Source organism: Macrotis lagotis, chromosome 1 (genome assembly GCF_037893015.1).
Source record: "Macrotis lagotis isolate mMagLag1 chromosome 1, bilby.v1.9.chrom.fasta, whole genome shotgun sequence".
Classification (NCBI taxonomy): Eukaryota; Metazoa; Chordata; class Mammalia; order Peramelemorphia; family Peramelidae; genus Macrotis; species Macrotis lagotis.
The window spans coordinates 359,623,667-359,644,016 of record NC_133658.1 but is presented as its reverse complement, the minus strand read 5'-3'; the positions used below and the strand labels follow the sequence as shown (position 1 = coordinate 359,644,016).

At 39.2% G+C, this 20,350-nt stretch overlaps 1 protein-coding gene across 1 annotated transcript in view; it reads right to left on the bottom strand.

Annotated features, from left to right (window-relative positions):
• The window catches only part of MAML1 (mastermind like transcriptional coactivator 1), a 62,255-nt gene extending 42,910 nt beyond the window's left edge, over window positions 1–19,345 (bottom strand). The window contains exon 1 of the mRNA XM_074212176.1: window positions 18,977–19,345. Coding sequence (XP_074068277.1) covers window positions 18,977–19,330 — 354 coding nt within the window. The 5' untranslated portion in view covers window positions 19,331–19,345. The remainder of the gene's footprint in view (window positions 1–18,976) is intronic.
• Window positions 19,346–20,350: the final 1,005 nt, after the last annotated feature.

Genomic DNA, 20,350 nt, shown 5'->3' with positions numbered 1-20,350 from the left:
TCCTTGTATAAGTTCAATAACAGGGTCTCTGGTTCAAAGGGAATGGTAATTCCAGTTACTTGTTTTTATTATTTCAAATTGCTTTCCAAAATTGTACCATTTCACAATTCCACCAACAATGTATCAGTACATTTGTACTTCCAAAACTCTGTCAATATTGACTGTTGTCATTTTTGTCAATTTGTAAAATGTGTAATCTCAGTGTCATTTTGATTTGCAGTTCTTTAGAGAACTGTTTGTATCCTTTGACTATATATTGGAAAATGGCTATTGGTTTCATATGTATTTATTGTTTATATATCTTAGATACTAAACCCTTATCAGAGACATTTGTTACAAAAATCACCCCCCCCATTCAATTTCTTCCCTTCTCATCCTAGATACATTAATGTTGTCTGTGTAGACCCTTTCAGTTTCAAGTTCCATTTTCTGGGGGAGGAAAACACAGTATTATGTTCCTTTAGTTATTTTAATTTTCTTTCTTTTCCCACTGGTTCTTTCTCTCTCACCCCTGATTCCCTCTTCTCATTTGATAGTCCCTTTCCTTTCCCATTTTTCAGTTAATCCTGTTCTTTAGTTTTTAAATTTTCATTTTTTTGTATAACTTGCCAAAAAGGGTTTCTCTCACTTTCTTCTCTGATTCATGGCCCCAATAATTACACAAACTCTTTCTTTTTTCTATGTTCTTTAAACAATCAAAGTTTCCAAGGCGTCTATTCTAGTCATTTTCTGCCACTGCTATGTAGGACTTGTCCCTTGGATTCCCCTTTTCTATCTTGTCTCACTTCCAGAAACATGTCAATTATTACAATGGTCACAGGAGTGAGTGTGGTAGAGCCCCTCCCCCACCATAATTCTGATAATATAGCTCACTTCTAAAATCTATATCCTGTCCCATTACCTTTTTATTTTTTTCTACATTTGTCTCAGAATCTTCTCCATATAATTATGTTCTCCCACTCCTCCAGTGCCAGTTGCCTATAGGGGTCCTAACCTCCCCTCCCCTCCCCTCCATTTTCCCTTCTCCTTCTTCCTCCTAGGAAAGTAAGACTTTCCAAGCAATAAATCCTCCAGGTCTCATCCAGTGTAAGATTCTCATCTCCTTTCAATGACCATCTGTAGTCAGAGGAGCATTCATTAGTGGAACTTCTTCCCACCTCTTCTTTTTCAATCTTTCTTCTATCCTCTTCACCCACCTTCTTCTCTTTCTGAGACCATAGATGACACCTTCCCCTCATTGTTAGCCCTTGATTTTATTGACTTATCACTCACTCCTTTCTTTATTTTTTATTTTGGGATTTTTTTTTTTAAGTTTTTGCAAGGCAATGGGGTTAAGTGGCTTGCCCAAGGCCACACAGCTAGGTAGGTAATTATTAAGTGTCTGAGGCCAGATTTGAACTCAGGTACTCCTGACTCCAGGGCTGGTGCTCTATCCACTGCGCCACCTAGCTGCCCCACTCACTCCTTTCTAATCTGTTCCCCTCCTTGACTTTATGTGCACTCCCATGTTGTAAGGTAGTCCCACAAAAATACATTGATTCATCAAAGGTAGGGTGTTGCCAAGATCTATTCATAACACCCACTGCTATCTCTACAGTGGATAGATTTCCACTTTCTCCCCTGCCTCCTTCTTTACATTTCTTTGTCATCACTATTACTGTTACTGTACTTGCCTACTATAGGGCAGTTAGATAGCACAGTGGATAGAGCCCTGGCTTCAGAGTCAGGAGAATGAGAGCTCGAATTCAGCCTCAGACACTTGACTCTCAGTAGCTGTGTGACCCTGGACAAGTCACTTAATCCTGATTGCCTCACATCCAGGGCCATCTCCAGTTGTCCTGTTTCTTATCTGGTCACTGGGCCCAGATAGCTCTGGAGGAGAAAGTGAGACTGGTGACTTAGCACAGCACCACCCCCTCACTCAAATCCAATTCATGTGCTTGCCATGGCATCACCTTCCTGATGACACTATCATACGTCCTGGAATTTGTAGTCTTGGGTTTTTTCCTGGAACTGATGGGTGAATTCTTTCATTTGAAATTTCATTTGATGTTTGGAAGATCTGGGCAGTTTTCTTCTATTATGTCCTTCATTACAGTATTGAGATTTTTGTCCTGTTGTATTCTTCTGGGAGACCTAAGATCTTTAGGCTATCTCTGTATATCCTGCATTCAAGTTCATTATATTTTGTTTGCTAAGTGAGTATATTCTCTTTTTTTGATTTTTGATTCTCTTCTTCCAGAGTGTCCTATACTTTGGTGCATTATATTCCCAATATATTCTCTTTTGATCCTTTAGAGAGAGACATAAGATCTATATCTGGTCACTGGCTCCAGAGAAAATAAGGCTACTGACTTTTGCATAGCTCCCTCATTTAAATCCAAGTCATTTACACACTATGGCATCATCTCCCTGTTGTCATGATCCTCTTCAAGAAGAAAGGACAAGCAACAATAATAACAATTTTGCTATGTAGGATGTAAATCCTAATTTCATAATTGCATTTCTCTTTTAACAATTCAGGAATAATGCATTATGGATCCATGCTCTCAAAATTCCATAGGATTTTCTGTCTCATCAAGCATTGGATCATTTCTTTTATTTCGAAGTTTTAGATTTTTTTTTCAAGGCAATGGGTTTAAGTGGCTTGCCCAAGGCCACATGCCTAGGTAATTATTAAGTGTCTGAGGTCGGAACCCAGGTACTCCTGACTCCAAGGCCGGTACTCTATTCACTGCGCCACCTAGCCGCCCCTATTTTGAAGTTTTTATTCATAAATGCTTTAACTTGTTTACTAGTTTTAGAGGCAATGGTTTCTTCTACTGTCGTTGTCTTTTCTGTTGATTTATCTGTGTTCAAAGATTATGATTTTTTTCCCCTAAAATCTTGGTTATTTTCAGTCTTTTTTTCCCTTATCACTCATTTTCTGACTCTTTCCCCTTTGATTGTGGTTTCACTGAATTTCAAAGAATCTCAAGTCTTCAATATGTAATGTTGTTCCTGGGTTTGCTTTTTCTTTTTTAACCTTTTTGAATTCTAGTATCCTAGATTATAGTGATAATTTAAGTTGCTTTAACTCTGACACATAATTTCCATTTTGGAGAGTGTTAAAAGGTTGGAGGATTTGGTAAAATTATCTAGTTCATGATCATGTTGATCACATGATGACGTTTTATGTTACATAACCTCAACTGGGCCTTCACTGCTTTAAGGCAGAGAAAGAGCATGCCAAAGGAGTCTAAGGACTATAGAAAATAAAGAGCACCAAATGTTAACTCTTTTTTCAGTAAAATATGAGGTGAGGCCCTCAAGTGAGAGAGGAGGGGAGAAGCAATGATTTGATAAGCTTGAGAGAAGAGAAGGTTTGTACAGTTTCTGTGGAGAGTGGAATAGGAAATCAATTTTGGAGAAGTAAAAAAATTGCCTTTCTGTAAGAGTTCGTTTGAGATTATATCACATAAATCTGTACCTGGTTGGTCCAACTGCATGACTTTTTCCAAAGCTGATCAACACCACATATGAACAGAAGTTGGAATAATTCAACCAATTAATTAAATTTCAAGGCTGAAAATGAAGATGTAATTATTCCTCATTCAAATTCATGGCCCCTTCTCAAATCTATCCCAAGTCAAATCCTGAGTTAAAGGAGTTACCCCACTAAAAATTTTCAAGTAGAGATAAGAAATTATTTGTCTAATTGTCCCCTGTTGTCTGGCATGCAATAGGTAATAATGTTTAATAATAATAATAATAATAATGGCTTGCGAATTAGATATTTCCAATTATAGAAGGTGTTCTCTGTTAGGTATAGATTGGTCTACATACATAGCCTTTGAGGTTCTTTTCAGCTATTAAAATTGTGAGCATGGTGTGGCTAGGTGGCTCAGTGGATAGAGCACCGGCCCTGGAGTCAAGAGTACCCGAGTTCAAATCCAGCCTCAGACACTTAATAATCACCTAGTTGTGTGGCCTTGGGCAAGCCACTTAACCCCATTGCCTTGTAAAAAAAAAAAAATGTGAGCAGAGCTCAACAATGAGGAGACAATTTTGTGACTCTTGTATAACATTACTACAAATGGATTATAATGTTGCTCCAGAGTTAGATGGAGCCACCTGATGATGCCCCCCCACACACACACTGGGGAACAAATTGGAATATTTAGTTACTTGTGCTGTTTCCCTTTTGTTACCTCTTCCTCTTCAAAATGCACATAAGGGCAACATTCCTATTTTATATAAAGCACTTTATACTTTTTTAAAGTGCATGTATCTTTTTTTTTGATTTGTGAAACTATTTGCATGCAGAGCTGGTTTTTTAATATATTTCCTAACAATATAATTCTATTCTGCAACATCTTACATATCAAAAAATAAGTAAGAGACTTAATTAGTTAAGAAATATTTATTAAGTGTCTATCTTGTAGTATCTCTCTGGGGAAGGGATGAAGGTAAAGAAAATACATATATATATATGTATATATATATATATATATCAGTATATTTTTTACAATATACATATTAAATGCAAAGGAACTTGGGAGGGGGTAGATCAAGAAGATCCTTTGGAGGAGGCACTTGAATTGAAGCTTTAAGGAAGCTAGAGATTCTAAAACCTGGAGATGAAGTGGGAGTACATTCCAGGCAAGGAGAGGCAAGATCTGGAAAGAGAGTAATGCTATAAAGAAATGTGTAAATCTGGAAAGTTGATGAGGTTACATAAAGCTTTAAATCCCAAACAGAAATGTTTGTATTTGATTCTATAGCCCCTAGAACTCACCTGTCAAAAGGATAATATGGACAGATCTGTGACTCAGGAAGATAATATCGATAGCTGTGCATTAGATGGACTGATGGGTTTCTTAGAAGATCAAGTTGAAGGCTTCTGAAAGGGTCAGCTAAGTAGCACTGTGGATAGAGCACCAGCCCTGGAGTCAGGAAGACCCAAATTCAAATCCAGCCTTACACACTTAATAATTACCTAGCTGTGTAACCTTGGGCAAGTCACTTAATCCCACTGCCTCACAAAAACAAAAACAAACAAAACAAAACTGGAATAGTCCAGGTAAAAGGTGATGAAAGACTGACCTAGGCCCTAGGATTCAGTGAGGAACCTTTACCCAAGGCAAGGAAATCTTTTCATAGATTTTTGTGGTAATATACTTTGTTCTTTCCATCTCGAGATGAAAGAAAAAAAGAACTCTAAGGAAATTGTTTCTAATTAAAACACAAATGGAGAATTTATTAGCTCCACATCTAAATCACTAGCCAAAGCAATCCAAATAACAAAGATTTAAAATCAAGAAAGGAAAGATGAATTCTGTTTGCTCACCTTTTACTTAAAACTGTCATATATGATTTTAAATCAAACTTCCTTTTCAAAAAGCTATGCAGGAGGCTAGAATAGCAAAGAAGATCTGGGATCATTATGTGGGTGAATGAATAAAGGATTCCAGAACTACTTAACTTCCATTTTTTTGTTTTCTCTCCCAAAGATACAGATTTTTAAGCTGGTAACATTAGAGTTATGATTAACAGAGATTGGAAAGCCAAGTGAAGATAGGAGGGCTATCCACCTACCTATCCTCAATGAATCCAAGGTCCCAAAAAACTACATCCTAGGATACTGAAAGAATTGACATATATTATTGTTGAGCCTTTGGTCTTTGGAAAATCATGGAGGAGAAAAATGTTACAGAAATGGAAGTGGCTATCTAATTATCAAAGATAGGAAAAAAGATTCTTCAAACTACAGGGTAGTGATTTCGATTTCAATTCCAGATAAAAACATAAATGTATCAGTAACAGGATGGTTTTCAAGTGTCTAGCACGGGACATGATGATGATGACGACCAAGAAGTAGTGTGATTATCAACAGAAGCAGAAAAAATTGCCCACATAGAACATTCATAAATGTGAAAGATGAAATAAAGAGTAGGCAAAGAAAAGTCATTTATATTATGACAAAAAGAATATAACTAAAAGTTAGTATTACTTTTCTTGCTCCCCTACCACATATTCTTCCATTCCGTGACAATGGTCTCCTGATTCCTGTTCCACAAATGAGACACTTCACCTTTTGTCTCTGGGCACTATCTCTGTTTGTCCCCCATGCCTGAAATAGTCTTCTTCCTTAACTCTACCTACTGGCTTCCTGTAAGTCCCAACCAACTTCCCATCTTCTATAGGAAACCTCTTCTAATTCCTCCTAGTTCTCAATTATTTCCTATTTCTCTTGTATACAAGAAACAAGTTTGTTTGTACATAGCACAGTGCCTTACACAATGCAGACAATTAATAATTGCTTACTGATTGACTGCAGTGGGAAACCATGAAAATTGTTCCCAAGAAATGCAATAGGCATGTCCCCATTCTCGCCATTATTTGGCCCAGTTTTAAAAATGATACCAAAATAATGAGAAAAGAGAAGGAAATGAAAAGAATAAACAGGAGAAGAGAAATCAAAGAATTTCAGATACAAGTGAACTGCAAAGTTACTATACTGCCAAAAGAAGACATAGCGATGAAAAAAGCTAAGAAAAGAAGAAACCAAAGCAAAGAAGTTAGTGCCCTGGCCAAGAATGTGGAATTTGGAAATAGGAAAACCTGAGTGAAAATTCTACCTGGGGGGAACCAGAGTAAGTCACCCAATCTCACTGTCTTGGTGTCCTCATCTGTAATTTAGGGTTATTGTGAAGTTCAAATGAGTTAATAGATGGAAAGTTCTTATAAAACCTGAAGCATTATGCAAATGCTTGCTATTCTATTCATAACAGAATCATAGCTATACATTCTGACAAGACCTCAAAAGGCCATTCTGATCAATTCTCTTCTTTTGATCAATGAAGCCAAGGAAGGTTAAGGGACTTGCCTGAGGTCACAACAGGCAGTAAGCTAACAGAGAAAGGATCAGGGAGGGCACAGTCCACTGGTCTGTATTCTCTTGTCAGAGATTATCTGTGTTGTTTTTTGTTTTTTTGTGAGGCAATGGAGTTGTGACTTGGTCACAACAGTTAGTGTGTTGAGGCCACAATTGAACTCAGGTCCTCTTGTCTCCAGGGCAGGTGCTCTATCCCCTCTACCACCTATCTGGAGTTTTCTGTTCAGCTCTGGGTGATACATTTTTTTTTTTTAGGTTTTTGCAAGGCAAAGGTAGGTAATTATTAAGTGTCTGAGACCGGATTTGAACCCAGGTACTCCTGACTCCAAGGCCGGTGCTTTATCCACTATGCCACCTAGCCACCCCATGGGTGATACATTTTAGGAAGGAGATTAAAAAGCTGGAGTGGAGTCAGAAATGAGTCTAGAATTGTGTCACATGCAGCTTACCTGAAGAAACTAGATATGTTTAGCTTGGAAAATCAAAAACTAAGTGGAAACATGAAAATTGTCTTCAAATATCTGAGGACCCGTGTTACAGAAAAAATCTTAGACTTGTTTTAATTTGGGTGGAAGAGTCGAACTCGGGGTGTTTCAGAGACAGATTTTGTACCAGCATAAGAAAAAACTTTCAAACAATTGAGCTGTTTAGTGGAATAGGTCATTATGACAGGTAGACATGGATGCTCCCTCCTTAATCACTTCATATCATGTTATGAGAGGTTTCAGGCAGGGGCTGGACAGCTGCCTTCCAGCTACACTGGAGAGACGAATCTGGAAATGATTAGAACTAGATGGTCTGTCAACTCTCCTCCAGCTATAAGAATTTGTCTTATTATATTATTAACTGAAATCATCTTTTTGATCATTGGAAGTAATTTAAATATTAAAAACACAGCCGACATGTAATTGATAGATAGCTCTGTAGTACAAAGAATTAAAAATTGAGGAGATACTCATCAATTGGGGAATGACTGAACAACAAATTGTGGTATATAAGTATTATGGAGCACTATTGTTCAATAAGAAGTCATGAGGGACATTGATGTTGAGTGAAATAAGCAGAACTAGAAGAACACTGTATAACACACACCTGTAACAACAACATGGGGTGATGAACAACCTTGATGGACCTGCTCACCCATCACTGCAATAATCAAGGTAAATTTTAAGGGATCTGTGATGGAGAAAACCATCCGTATTCAGAGAAGGAACTGTGGAATTTAAATGAAGAACCAAAGTTTATTATCTTCATTTTTTAAAATTGTCTTACATATTACATAATTTTGTCATCACAAATGTTTTCCTTCTTCCTTCTGGAGCTATTTCTTCTCTCACAGTACATTCAATTTTGATCTATGAATATCATGGATGTAAATGTAAAGACTATATCAGATTGCCTTCTGTTTGGAGGAGGGAAGAATGGAAGGGGGGTTGAAAAAACTGCAAAACTCAAAACCTTGCAGAAGTTAGATGCAAAAAATGATTATAGAAATTACCATTCTATGTAATGGGAAAACAAAATATTTATATAATAAAAAAAACAACAGTTACCACACTGTCCTCAAATGGTAATAGATTTTACTGTACCTGACATTCTTTAAGCCAGGGTTTCTTAACCCTGTGAATTCCTCTGGCAGCATGTTGAACACTATGGAGTCCATTTCAAATTCAAGCTTTTAAATGCGTAAACACATAGGATTACAAAGGAAACCAATCTTACTGAAAAATAAAGATGTAGATTTGTTTTCCCCCCATCCAAGTTGGGTAAATTGAGAGGAAACTGATGCTGGGGAGTGATGCTTTTAGGTAGAGAGACCCTGAGTTGTGTATGGAGAAAGGAGGAAGGTCAGAAGTCTGCAGCAGTTGTGGTGGGCCTCAGATCTCACACTCACAGCATTCTCACTTCCAGCATCTAGTCCATCTGTAGGGAAATAACTAGGGCAGGAATTCTAGGCCTGAGGGAAGCCTATGATGTTCTCAACGACTCAACAGTTTTTCAGCTAGCTAACAGAGGCTAACAGTAGCCTACTTTTGCACAGACCCAAACCTAGATGAGGAAATATATAGGGTTCAAATTGGGGAGCAACAACAGACTTTGCCCTGTATCAGACTTGGGAGAACTGAAAGTTTTCAGGTCCTCAGCCTGTCCCTGAAATTCTGGAATAACACAACATAATACCCAACACTCCAAGAAAGCAAAACTCAACCTTCTGTAAAGAAATGTGATAGAGGCTTATTCTAACATCAAGAAGGAAGCTGAAAAATGGGCAAACAAAAAAAAAAAAGGAATTCCACCATAAAGACCTATTGGGGCAGCAAAGAGACTCAGGACACATAAAAATATCTACAAGCAATGCCTCAGAGAAAAACATAGGTGGGACACAAACGCAAGCAGAATCCTTGGAAAACATTAAGCAAGAGTTAAAAGATGTTTTTTATAAATGGAATAAGAGTATCTGAGGAAAAAAATCTGACAAGAAATGAGTTATGGAAGAAAGAATTGAAAGAGAATGATCAACTTATCACAAGAGATACAATACTTTGCCCAAAGCTCAAACTCCCTGAAAATCTGAACTGATCAATTAGAAGTCAATAATTACAAGAAGCAATAAGAAATATTAAAACAAAATCAAGACTTTAACATTTGAGCACTTAAGAGCACAGTTAGGAACATATATGATTTACTAGCCATTAATATAAAGATGTGGAAAATTTGGAATATGATTATTTCAGAAGACAAAAGATATGGACAATAGGTTTATGAACAAGAATAACTTAGCCAGAAAAACTGAATATAATGCTACAGGGGGAAAAATGGACCTCTGATGAAAGCAAGGACTTTTAAGCATTTCTGATTTAAAGATCAGAGTGGTGAAGAAACTTTGAAATTCAGATGATCAGAAACTTTTATAAAAAGGTAAACAATAATGAAAGACACTAAAGAACCCAACAAAGATAAATTTCTTACATTCAAAAATGAGATGACACAGGTGTTCCTCAGAATCCTATCAGTATCAGAATTCTTAATTCACAGTTCAATTAGATAAGGTCTGGAAGTGGTTCTGTTATGTCTTGATCTTCAAAAAAATGGAAAGAGGAAGAGGAATAAACTGGTGGGAAAGAGAAGGAAAAGAAGTATAAGAAAAATTCTCTCACATAATCAGTTAGACAGATGTCCATACAAATACGGAGGAGTGGGGGAGGGGGGAAACTGTCATTCTAACCTCATTTTCACCTGAACTACGTAAAAGAAGGAACAGATAAGCATAACATATACACATAGGTTTCACTCATCAAGGAAAGAGGAGAAAAGGGGGGGAGCAAAACAAACTCTAAAAATATACAAAAATATTCATAGTTCTTTTGTGAGGCAGCAAAGAATGAGAATTTCAGGATGTCATGAATTAGGGAATAGATGAACAAATTATGGTATATATCGTTGTGCTAAACTCTTATCAGCAAATGACCAATAAGGATTTCAGGGAACTAATAATGAAACATGTTACCTACCTCATGAAAAGTGAAGGAATAAGAAAAATTTTTTTGGGGGGGGGCAGCTAGGTGGCGCAGTAAATAGAGCACCAGCCCTGGAGTCAGGAATACCTGACTTTAAATCTGCCTCAGACAATAATTACTTAGCTGTGTGGCCTTGGGCAAGCCACTTAACCCCATTCTTGCCTTGCAAAAACTAAAACTAAAAAAAAAAAAAAAAAAAAAAAAAAAAAAATTGGGGCTGAGGGAAGAGAACATGGCCAATGTGAAAATTTATTTTCATTAACTAATCAGATAATAGGTTTTGTTTTTCTTGTGTTTTCAATTTAGAGGGTGATGAAAGTGGATCCTGATTGATTAAAACAAATCTTAAAAAAAGAAATTGGGGCTCTGCCCTATTTCAATGATAAATCAGAAAGTAGTACAAGATTTCTACAATCACCAAAGTGATAGTCTTTCTCAAAAATAAAAGACTAATCTGTATTTGATCAACAGTTCTTGGACTGGAATGATATGTATATACATCAAATGTTAATTCTTTTAAAAAAGTATTTCACATATATTCTCTCATTTTTATCTTTACATCTTTACAACAAGATTGAGAGTTGAGAGGTGTCCCATTCAAAAGAAAGGAAATATGTTGTAAGGTTAACTATTTAATGCAAAAGTTCTAAGTGAACCCATGACTAGTGATTACCAATACAGGGCTCATTCCACTAAATCATAGATGGGATTAGTCCTACCACACTAGCTGTACGAGAACAGGGCATAACTAAACTAAAGCTCATCAAGCCCCCCCAAAAAAGATGATTTCTAAATACTGGAATTTCTCATCTGTTCAGTGAGGAAACACTTTGTTTAACCCAATCAATGCAGATATGTCATACAGAAATACCCAGAATAGGTATTAGTCATATCCACAGAAAGTGGATTTTTAAAGTGCTTTTTAAAGTGAATATATTATTTCTCCTAATAAAAGTAATGCTTAAACAGTGAATAAGATAGAAAATCCTCCATTGTGATGCCTCATTGATCTCAAAGCTTATTCCAACAGAATACAAGCTTAGTAGGTCTGCCATCTGAAGACTAGCCTTAAACATGGAGTCACTCAACACAAAACTGGCCATGAAGTGATCCAATGAAACCACAGATCTTTGGTATAAGATAGAATTGTTGCCTTCTGTTGGTTCTGTTACCATGTTAAGTTATCAGAGTATGGAAGAAAGAAACTAGACAAGAACAGATGTAGATAGTTTAATATAGTTCAAATATAGTAAAAATTCTCATAGGAAAAAACTGCAAAAATAGAGCTTAAAAATCTATGGGTTTGCTTTCAGTCAAAAAAACTCAAAAATTAGGGATTAGAATAAAGTACATAGAATATGAGTTAGGAGAGAACCATAGGTTCATAGGAAGTTGGAAGAGACCTCAAGTCATACAATGCAATATCCAAATTTTACAGATAAGGAAAGACCAGAGAAGTTAGAAGCCATGCCCAACATGCCACGGAGAGCAAGGAGCAGAGAGAGAGAGAGAGAGAGAGAGAGAGAGAGAGAGAGCGAGCTAGAATTTGCACTGGGGTCCTCAGACTCTAATTCCTGGGCTCTTTCTACTTCAATAGGATGTCTTTTATTATTAAGGGGAAACAGGCTGATAATCCATGAAGACAGACAAACAGCTTATGGGAGAAAAAGGGAAAGAAATGAAATAGATCCATGGTTCTATACTCTTGGATATTAGGTTCAAAAGAGAACAGAAGGAATTTTCTTTGTTTATTTAACATATAACTGCCATGTATTAATTATTTGTGTAGTTCTCTTCTCTAAGTTCCTAGAATCCAGAAACCAGACCATGCATCTTCATACTAGTTCAATACCTGCTAACTACCTTGCACTTAATGGATAACTCGACAAATATTTATACATTTATTTGTCGACTAATTCCTACCATTGACGTCCTTCACTTGAACTACTGTCAAGCATTAATTTACTTCTCGTTACTTCTTGACTATCACAGATCTGCTGGTAGTTTTCATTGTGAATTTAACTAATAAACAATTTTCCAGTCTTCTGAATATACTGAATCTTTGCCCTTTTTAAGAACAGTATGCGAGTCTGTCTATGAATATCTCTCTACAATTAGCATCCTTTATCTCAACTACAGGTCACCTGATACCTTCAAAAAAAGCATAAACTAAATTTTTAGTTTGTACTCAGGTTTAACAGAGAGAGATTTTTGAGGGGGAAGCCCAGTTTCATATTTAGACCAATATGTGATCCATCTCTCTCTGAAGGTATTTGGAAATGAATTCTAAGTAATGGTGATTTGGATTCTTTGAAGTTCTTTAGTCCATTCCATTTTTACTTAATTCCTGGGATATCACATATTCGAGATTGGGTGAAAGTATCACGGAAAGCAGAAATATACAGTTAGCTCATTTCAGAGTAAATGTTACTAAGGTACTTTGGACCAGAAAACTGAAAATCTGTTGTAAGGCTGAAAATATCCTGGAGTCAAAAGACCTTCAATCTAATTCTGGTTCTATCACTAACTCACTGGATAGCACTGATCAAATGATTGTAAGCTTCAGTTTGCAAAATGATCACCAAGCACTTAATTGTGAAATACTCTTAATTTCTATGACTATTATGTTTTAACAGGAAACGAATTAGAAAAACCTCCACCTACCCCAGTTCATTCATAAAAAGAAGTTCAACACTGAGCAATCAGAATATATCTAGAATTTTTCATTTAAATTTTTAAAGTCCATCTAACTTTAGAATTTCTTCCTTTCATTTCAATGTTTTCACCAGAAGGATGCATGTGGTTCCATGTTGATTTATGGTTTTTTTTAAAAAGATCAAAGTCAAATCACTGAAAGTATGTCATCACTGTGGAAAGGTAAATACTCTGATGCTTCTGAAGGCCAGAACTATTAAAACTATTCCATTTAAAGAAGAAAGGAGAAGAAAGGTCATAACAGAAGCTAAATCATGTAACTTTTAATATAGTAGAAAAGGTTTTTATGGAAAATAAAACTGAATACTGTTTTTATCTTATGTTTTTTAATGTAGAAAAGTAAGTTTTCTCTTGACATAACTCTTTCAAAATATATTTCTAAAGCATTATGGTAAAAAAGAATTTCCCTAACCACCAAATCAAGGATAATCTTTTCCATTGTGGCCTTTTTGGTTAAACTCCAGTTCCAAGAAATAAATAGCAAAAGGCCTTGACATTTGACTTAATAGTTTATAATACTTCTTTAGTAGATGGTTTCATGTGTTGCTGTCAAGTAGGGGTCACATTCTGTGAAGAGCTTCCCCAACACTTAATAGTTTCTTAAATGACTGCTGACTCATTAACAAACATTACTGAAGTCCTACAACCCTCTCATTTTGTTATTTTACATAAAGAAGACTTAATAGTTGTGGAACATTTTAGAATGTTCTTCCCACTGAAGAAACCAAGTAATCTTATTTGCATATTGTTTATTTAAAATGTTTTCCTCCAGTGAGGCTCTTATGAGACATGTGTGAGAGAAAGATGCTGAAATTCATTTTCCTCTTCTATGCATTATCAGGCTTTGTTTCTTTTCTTTTTTTTTTCAAAGGGGAGGGGAAGAAAATGATATTTTCATTAGTTCAAAAATTTTAATTAAAATAATAAAATGTTTCCTCTCCACAGAATCAAATTTTGTAAAATGAAAACTAAGAAATGACACTATCTTCCTAAGAAAATTTCCATCGAATCCCTTTGCCCATTCAGTAAATTCCACAGAATTGCAGTAAGAGTTATTGAAGAAACCATTTCAAGACTTTTTTTTAACATTTTACTAAAAGGAAGTGCTTAAGATATTTTGAATTATTATTTTTTTGTTTACAGAGTGAAGGTTGGTGAACATTCCAGGGCAAAATTCCATAATCTACTAAGACCCACTATAAAAAACTCAACTTTAAATCTCAGTAAGCTACTTCTGACTTTTTTTTCTTTAAGGGAAATATAGACATAATACACTCCAAACACTTTAAAAGAAAAAACAAACAAACCTGAAATGGTACTAACTTAGGATTTGCTAGTAAATTAAGCAAACAGTAGCCTCTATCTCCTCATTTTAGTGATAGAAGGAAGTAAAAGCTCCACAGGGAAAGAATTTTTCATAAGCTAAACTCCTTTTCTGTTTTGTAAAACGGTTTGCTTATTAGAGTTAATATTGAGGGAGTCAGTCCAAAAAAAAAAAACCCACAGTGAGATCCCATTAAACACATGAATTTGCTAAAAAAATAAAAGCAATCAAAAGATACCTTCAGTTTTCAGTCTTAAAGCAGAAACAGGCTGGAAGTGCTAATTACACTTAAATGACTGATGAAAAACAGAAACATCTCTGTGAAATATTCTATCATTAACAACGGTTCACATTTAAAGTGCTTTGATTTTCCAGGAGAGCATTATACACACTAACAACATTGGGTGATGATCAACTATGATGGACGTGTTCATTTCAACAGTACAATAATCAAATAAAATTCTAAAAGACTTTTGATGGAAAATGCTATCAATATCCAGAGCAGAAATTGTAAAAGTTAAATGCAGACCAAAGCTTACTTTCTTCAATTTTTAAAAGCTGTCTTGTGTATTGTCATTTTTTTCTCTGTTTTTCTTCTTCCATTTGGATTTGATTTTTCTTTCACAAAATGATTAATATGGATCTATATTTAGGATAATTACACGTGTAGAATCTACGTTAGATTGCTGTCTTGTCAGGGATAGGAGAAAGAGAAGGGAGAAAAATGTAAAACTCAAAATCTTGCAAAAAAAAGTGACTGGTGAAAACTATTATTGCATGTTATTGGAAAAACAAATATATAAAAATATTTTTAAAAAGTACTTTGATTTTCTTTATAACACTTAAATGAGGTCTATAGTACAAAGTATTATATTTTCCCATTTCTACAAGAGGCAAATGAAGATTAAAGGACATTCTAGTGTCTTCCCAGTTTCAATGTCCTTTAATGATATCCCATCATTCTCCTTTGGGTTTGAAAAACAAGGAATTTTGGAATTTCAGAACCTGAAACCTAATTCATCCTCTCATTACAGATATTTTTAGGGCCTCATCAGAAAGGTTCTTACCTAGGATCCATGGCTCAGGATCCAGGCAAATGAAACAGCCAATGCAACATAGCACAGACCTTCTCAGGTATGACATCTAAATCTAAAATTGAATGACTAGATAATAATTAATAAAAATTCTCCAAATGCATCACCTTCAAAAAACAGCCACATGCTGGCTTCTAAGTTTCCATGGGTTTAACAATCGCCTCTGGGCAGGTAACTCACAGACATGCACACATCTCACTCTAGTACCTTCCTGAGCTTTACTCAACAATGACCTACTGGACATTTCAAACTGGAAATGTCCTGATATCTCAAACTAAACATGTTCAAAACAGAACTCACTATCTTTCCTTTCAAAATTTCACCCTTCCAAATATTCCTATTTTTGTGAAAGGCATTATTTCAGTCTCCCAGGTTTTAACTGCCACATTAATCTTGACTACTAACCCTTTTTTTGTCCATGAATCAAATTAGTTACCAGACTTTGTTGCTTGTACCAATCAGAACTCTTCTCTTTTTCCATACAGTCATTATCTTAGTTTGGGTTCTCATCACCTTTCACCTAGATTACTGCAACCTCCACCTAAATGGTCTCCAGGTCTCTCAAGTCCCTTCCCACTCCAGTCCACCCTACACACTTCAGTTAAAGTAATCTTCCTTAAGCACAGATCGGATCATATAACTCCTCTACTCAATAAACAGCAGGGACTTCCTAATACCACTATGCTAAAATAAAAATTTTTTTGCTTAGTTTTTTAAAGACATACCTATCTTTCTTTGAATCCAGTCAAATTCAGGCCTTCTTTTTTGTTCTCTCATGACATTCCATGTCTCCTTTCTTAATGCCTTTGTACAGCCTGGAATAAATTCCCCACCTTGCCCCCTCCATCCTTGAGCCTACCTCAGAAAGTCTGGCTCTGGCTTTAAGATGTAGTTTTCTACCTGAAACCTTTCCTGATTCTCCCAACAGTTAGTATCCCCCTTCTCATACCATTTTGTATTTTAACTACTTTGTAGATATTTCTATTTATTTACTTTATATCATACACACACACACACACACACACACACTCTTCTTGCACCCCCACCTTCCTTAGAATATAAGCTGTTTGTAGTCTATGAATTCAGACAATAACATTAACAAAAGAATTCTGTATTTAAGAATCTGCTAAATCTATTAAATGCCATTATTGTTTAAATAAAGTCTATAAGGTGTACAAGGTCAAAACCATCTGCTCATAATTAACTAGAGGAAAATATTAATCAATTTTTAATAATAGCACATTAAGTTTGCAAAAGTTCCTTCCTAATAACATTGTGAGGTGGGTGGTATAAATAGCATTATCTCTGTTTTGAGTGCCCAAAATCACACTGAGGGTACTTGACTGTCAGAATTCCTATGCTAGTCTCCTGCCCAGCTTGTTGTCCTACAAGTTTTTGACTGCAGTGTACAATATAAAGGGTCACAAAACATAATACACAGATTTGTTCTTAAAGGTGAGCTACTTAATGAGAAAAATCAATTTCAGAGGGTGGGATAGGGAGCCTTTGTCCAAGAAAGTTTTTCTTGGATAAAAGGAAAATCCTTAATAGCAACAGTTATAAAAGTCAACCAAAATATGGTTCTGTAAAGGGATACAAATGGTTTCTGCCTTCAAAAATGTTTGCAATCTAGCTAGGATGACAAAAGACATTATCAAAAAGATAAAGCAGCTATGTGATTGGTGCCAATAATTAGTGCAGGAGACTTGACAACCACAGGAACAGAAAGGGGGGAGGCTGGATGGTGAGGGGAAGGCTTCAAAGCTGGGTAGGAAGTGAGCTAAACTTTGTAGGAGAGTAAGCTTCAGAGAGGCAGAAATAAGGAGAGGAGAATATGTGCAAAGACTGATGTGGGGAACAGGAAAGGCATGATGGGGGGCGTGTTTCAGTATAGCTGGGGGTGGATTGATAGAGACAAGTGGTAGAAACAAAGACTGGAAAGATAAGATTGTGGCCAGATTACATTTACATTTTGCAGGTTAAGTATTTTGAACATTATCATGTCAGCAAGTTTTCTTGGTTTATGAAGATGATTCTGCCTTTAGTGGAATGTAAGGGAGAAATAACAGTAGGAGAATGATTAAGCAATTCATCAATCAATTTACTAAGTGTCAAATGCTTCCCAGGCACTGTGGTATGTTTTAATCCAGGTGTGAGGTGATGAGAACTTGAATGAGGGTGAACAAATGTCACATTTGGTTAAAATATCCTTATTTTATAAACTGTGAAGTTAATTTTTAACATCAATAAAATTAATTAAACTTATATTACAACTTCCCACATCTAAACAGGTACTTTCATTTTCCTTCCTCGAAATTATTATATTCTTTTTAAAAAAAATCAACCAACCAAAAAAACCCTTTCTGGGCTTTTCTCTTTGTTTTATTTCTTCCTGAGAGGAAATAAAACTCTACATCAACAACAGTCACCAATATGTACTGCTTGCCCAAAGGACATGGCTATAAATTCCCTTTGTACACTAGGCTATAAATGTGACTACAAATTACCTTTCACACTAGGGATTCTAACTGTACTGTACCTATAGATGTTCCATTGTCACTACTGAATCATGGTGGGAATCACATTCTACACAAAGTTTAACACTGACATCCATTCTAAAAAGGTGAATTATTGCTATTGAGGACTTTCCTTGACAACTGCTCTAGAACAATCATACTAATGTACGCACAAACAGCAGAAAAACCAGTTAAGGAAAAGATCGTAGCAGTGGTTCTCTAGGTCGCTGAAACGCTACAACCATATGGAGAATGTCCCCAACGTCCCGGGAGGCCTGTCCTCTAGCTTTTCAGCAGGCCCAGAACCGAGACAAGCGTCACATTCCACCGAGACTCAGAACCCAAGCTTCCTAAGAGGTTTCGGTGCCGCTGCAACAAAGTTACCTTCAGGCAGCAACTTAGTTTCAGGCCGTGCCACACTGTCCCTGTCAGGTGTCCTGGCCCTGCGGCCTTCCCAGGTCTGTCCGGGACGCAGCTCATTCAGGAGTCCCTCACGGGGGCACTCTCTTAGCTAAGTGTTTGGAACTGTTCTCTGAACCTCTCGGCGGCCCCGACTCTCCTTCGGCGCGAGTCTGTGGGGACCACCCTCGAGTCTGGGCTAAAGGTGCCCGGGCCTGGCCCTGGGCCTCGACTCTCCCTCGGTAAGACGGGGCTGACACTTGCACAGCGCCCGGACGCCGCGGTACCTCGGGCTACCAGCTTACCCGCTGCCGGGCCCCGGTGCGGGGAAGGAGGAAGCCGGGGTCAGTGGCTGCGGCCCCGCGGGTGTCACCCCCAGCTTTGGGCAGGGGCCGCCTCGCGGCGTGGCGCTTCCCCGGCCCCGCCGGGCCCCGCTCGCCCGAAGCGGGGGAGGAGGGCAGGCTTGGCCGGGAAGCGGCCGGGGCCCCGCTACGAGGCCGGGTCCACCCTCCCGCGCGCCCCGGCTCACTCACCGCGATCAGGGCGCTGCTGCTGCGGCTCTGCTCCGCCGCGGCGCCGTCCGATCCCTCCACGGCGGCCGCCGGGGCCGGGGCCGGGGGCGCGGCGGCCGGGGCCGGGGCGGGCGGCGCGGGCTGCCGGTGCTTGCCGGCGCGCTTGGCCTTGGCCTGCAGGCAGCGTTGGTGCAGGGCGAACGTGTGCTGCCGCTCCAGCTCCAGGCGCTCGGGCGACACGGCCTCGTAGCGGGCCTCGCAGGTGCTGTGGTGCCGCCGGCACAGCTCGATGCGGCGGCGGAGGCGCTCCATGACCGCGCTGTGCCGCGGGATCGCGAACTCCGCCATGGGGCAGGGGGGCGGCAGCAGCACCATGGGCCGCCGCGGGCGCCGGGCCGCGCCGCCTCCTGCGCCGTCCCACCCGAGCGGCCCGAGCCGGGCCCGGGCCCCTGTGCTCGCTTCCTTCCCCTTCCCTCTCCCGGCGGCGGCGGCGGCGGCGGCTGTGCTTACAGTCGGGCCATCACCCCGAGGCCGGCGGCGCGCAGGGAGGAGGAAGCGGCGGCCCGGCGGGCCCGGGAGCCGAGCGTGTCCCCGGGGGAGGCCGCGATCCCCAGCCTTAGGGCCTGGCCGACCCCCGCGGCCCTATTTCCATTGTTTTCCGCGCCGCCTCCGCCACCGCCATCTTGAAATTGTTCGGGACGCTCTCGGAAGGGGGCGGCCCCTCTGCCGGCGGCGACGGGGCTTACGTTTGACGTCACGGCGTGACAGCCAGCCCGCCGACCAATGGCAGGGAAGCAGGACGACGACGCACAGGGAACTGCGTGCGCGAGGTGGGGCCTCGACTTGGAAAAATAGCATTTAAAAGGAACTGGAGAGAAGGGGAAAAGCGGCCGCCAATGAGAAGGCGAAGATCTGGGACGGAAGTAGCGTTTAAAAGGAACCGAAAAGGGAAGCGGAGGCGGCCAATGAGGTGACGGGGAGCTGCGACGGAAATGGTGTTTAAAAGGAACTGCAGCGAGAAAGCAGTCGGGCCGCCAATGAGGCCAGTGTGGGGCTGGCGGGGCGAGGGCGTCATCGACAGGGCCGCCCGCGCAAGCGCTTGGCTTATCAGAGCCCCGGCGGGCCTTGCCTCCATGTCGGGGCTCCCTTCCGCCCGTGCGAGCGCCAGCCTGCCGCGGCCAAAGGCCCGGGGTCCGCCGGGCCCAGGCGAGCTGTTCGGTCCCGGGGTCCAATCCACTTCCAACCGGGATGTTTGGTTTCCGCCTTTTCCGGGTATGACAGCGTTGGGGATGGGGGTAGAAAGTCCATTTTCACTCCTCTGGAAACCTTAGTTTTTTGCCTTAAACGAGTGACAGTGCCCACGAGGCCAGTACGTACTTGATTTCCCAACTCAAG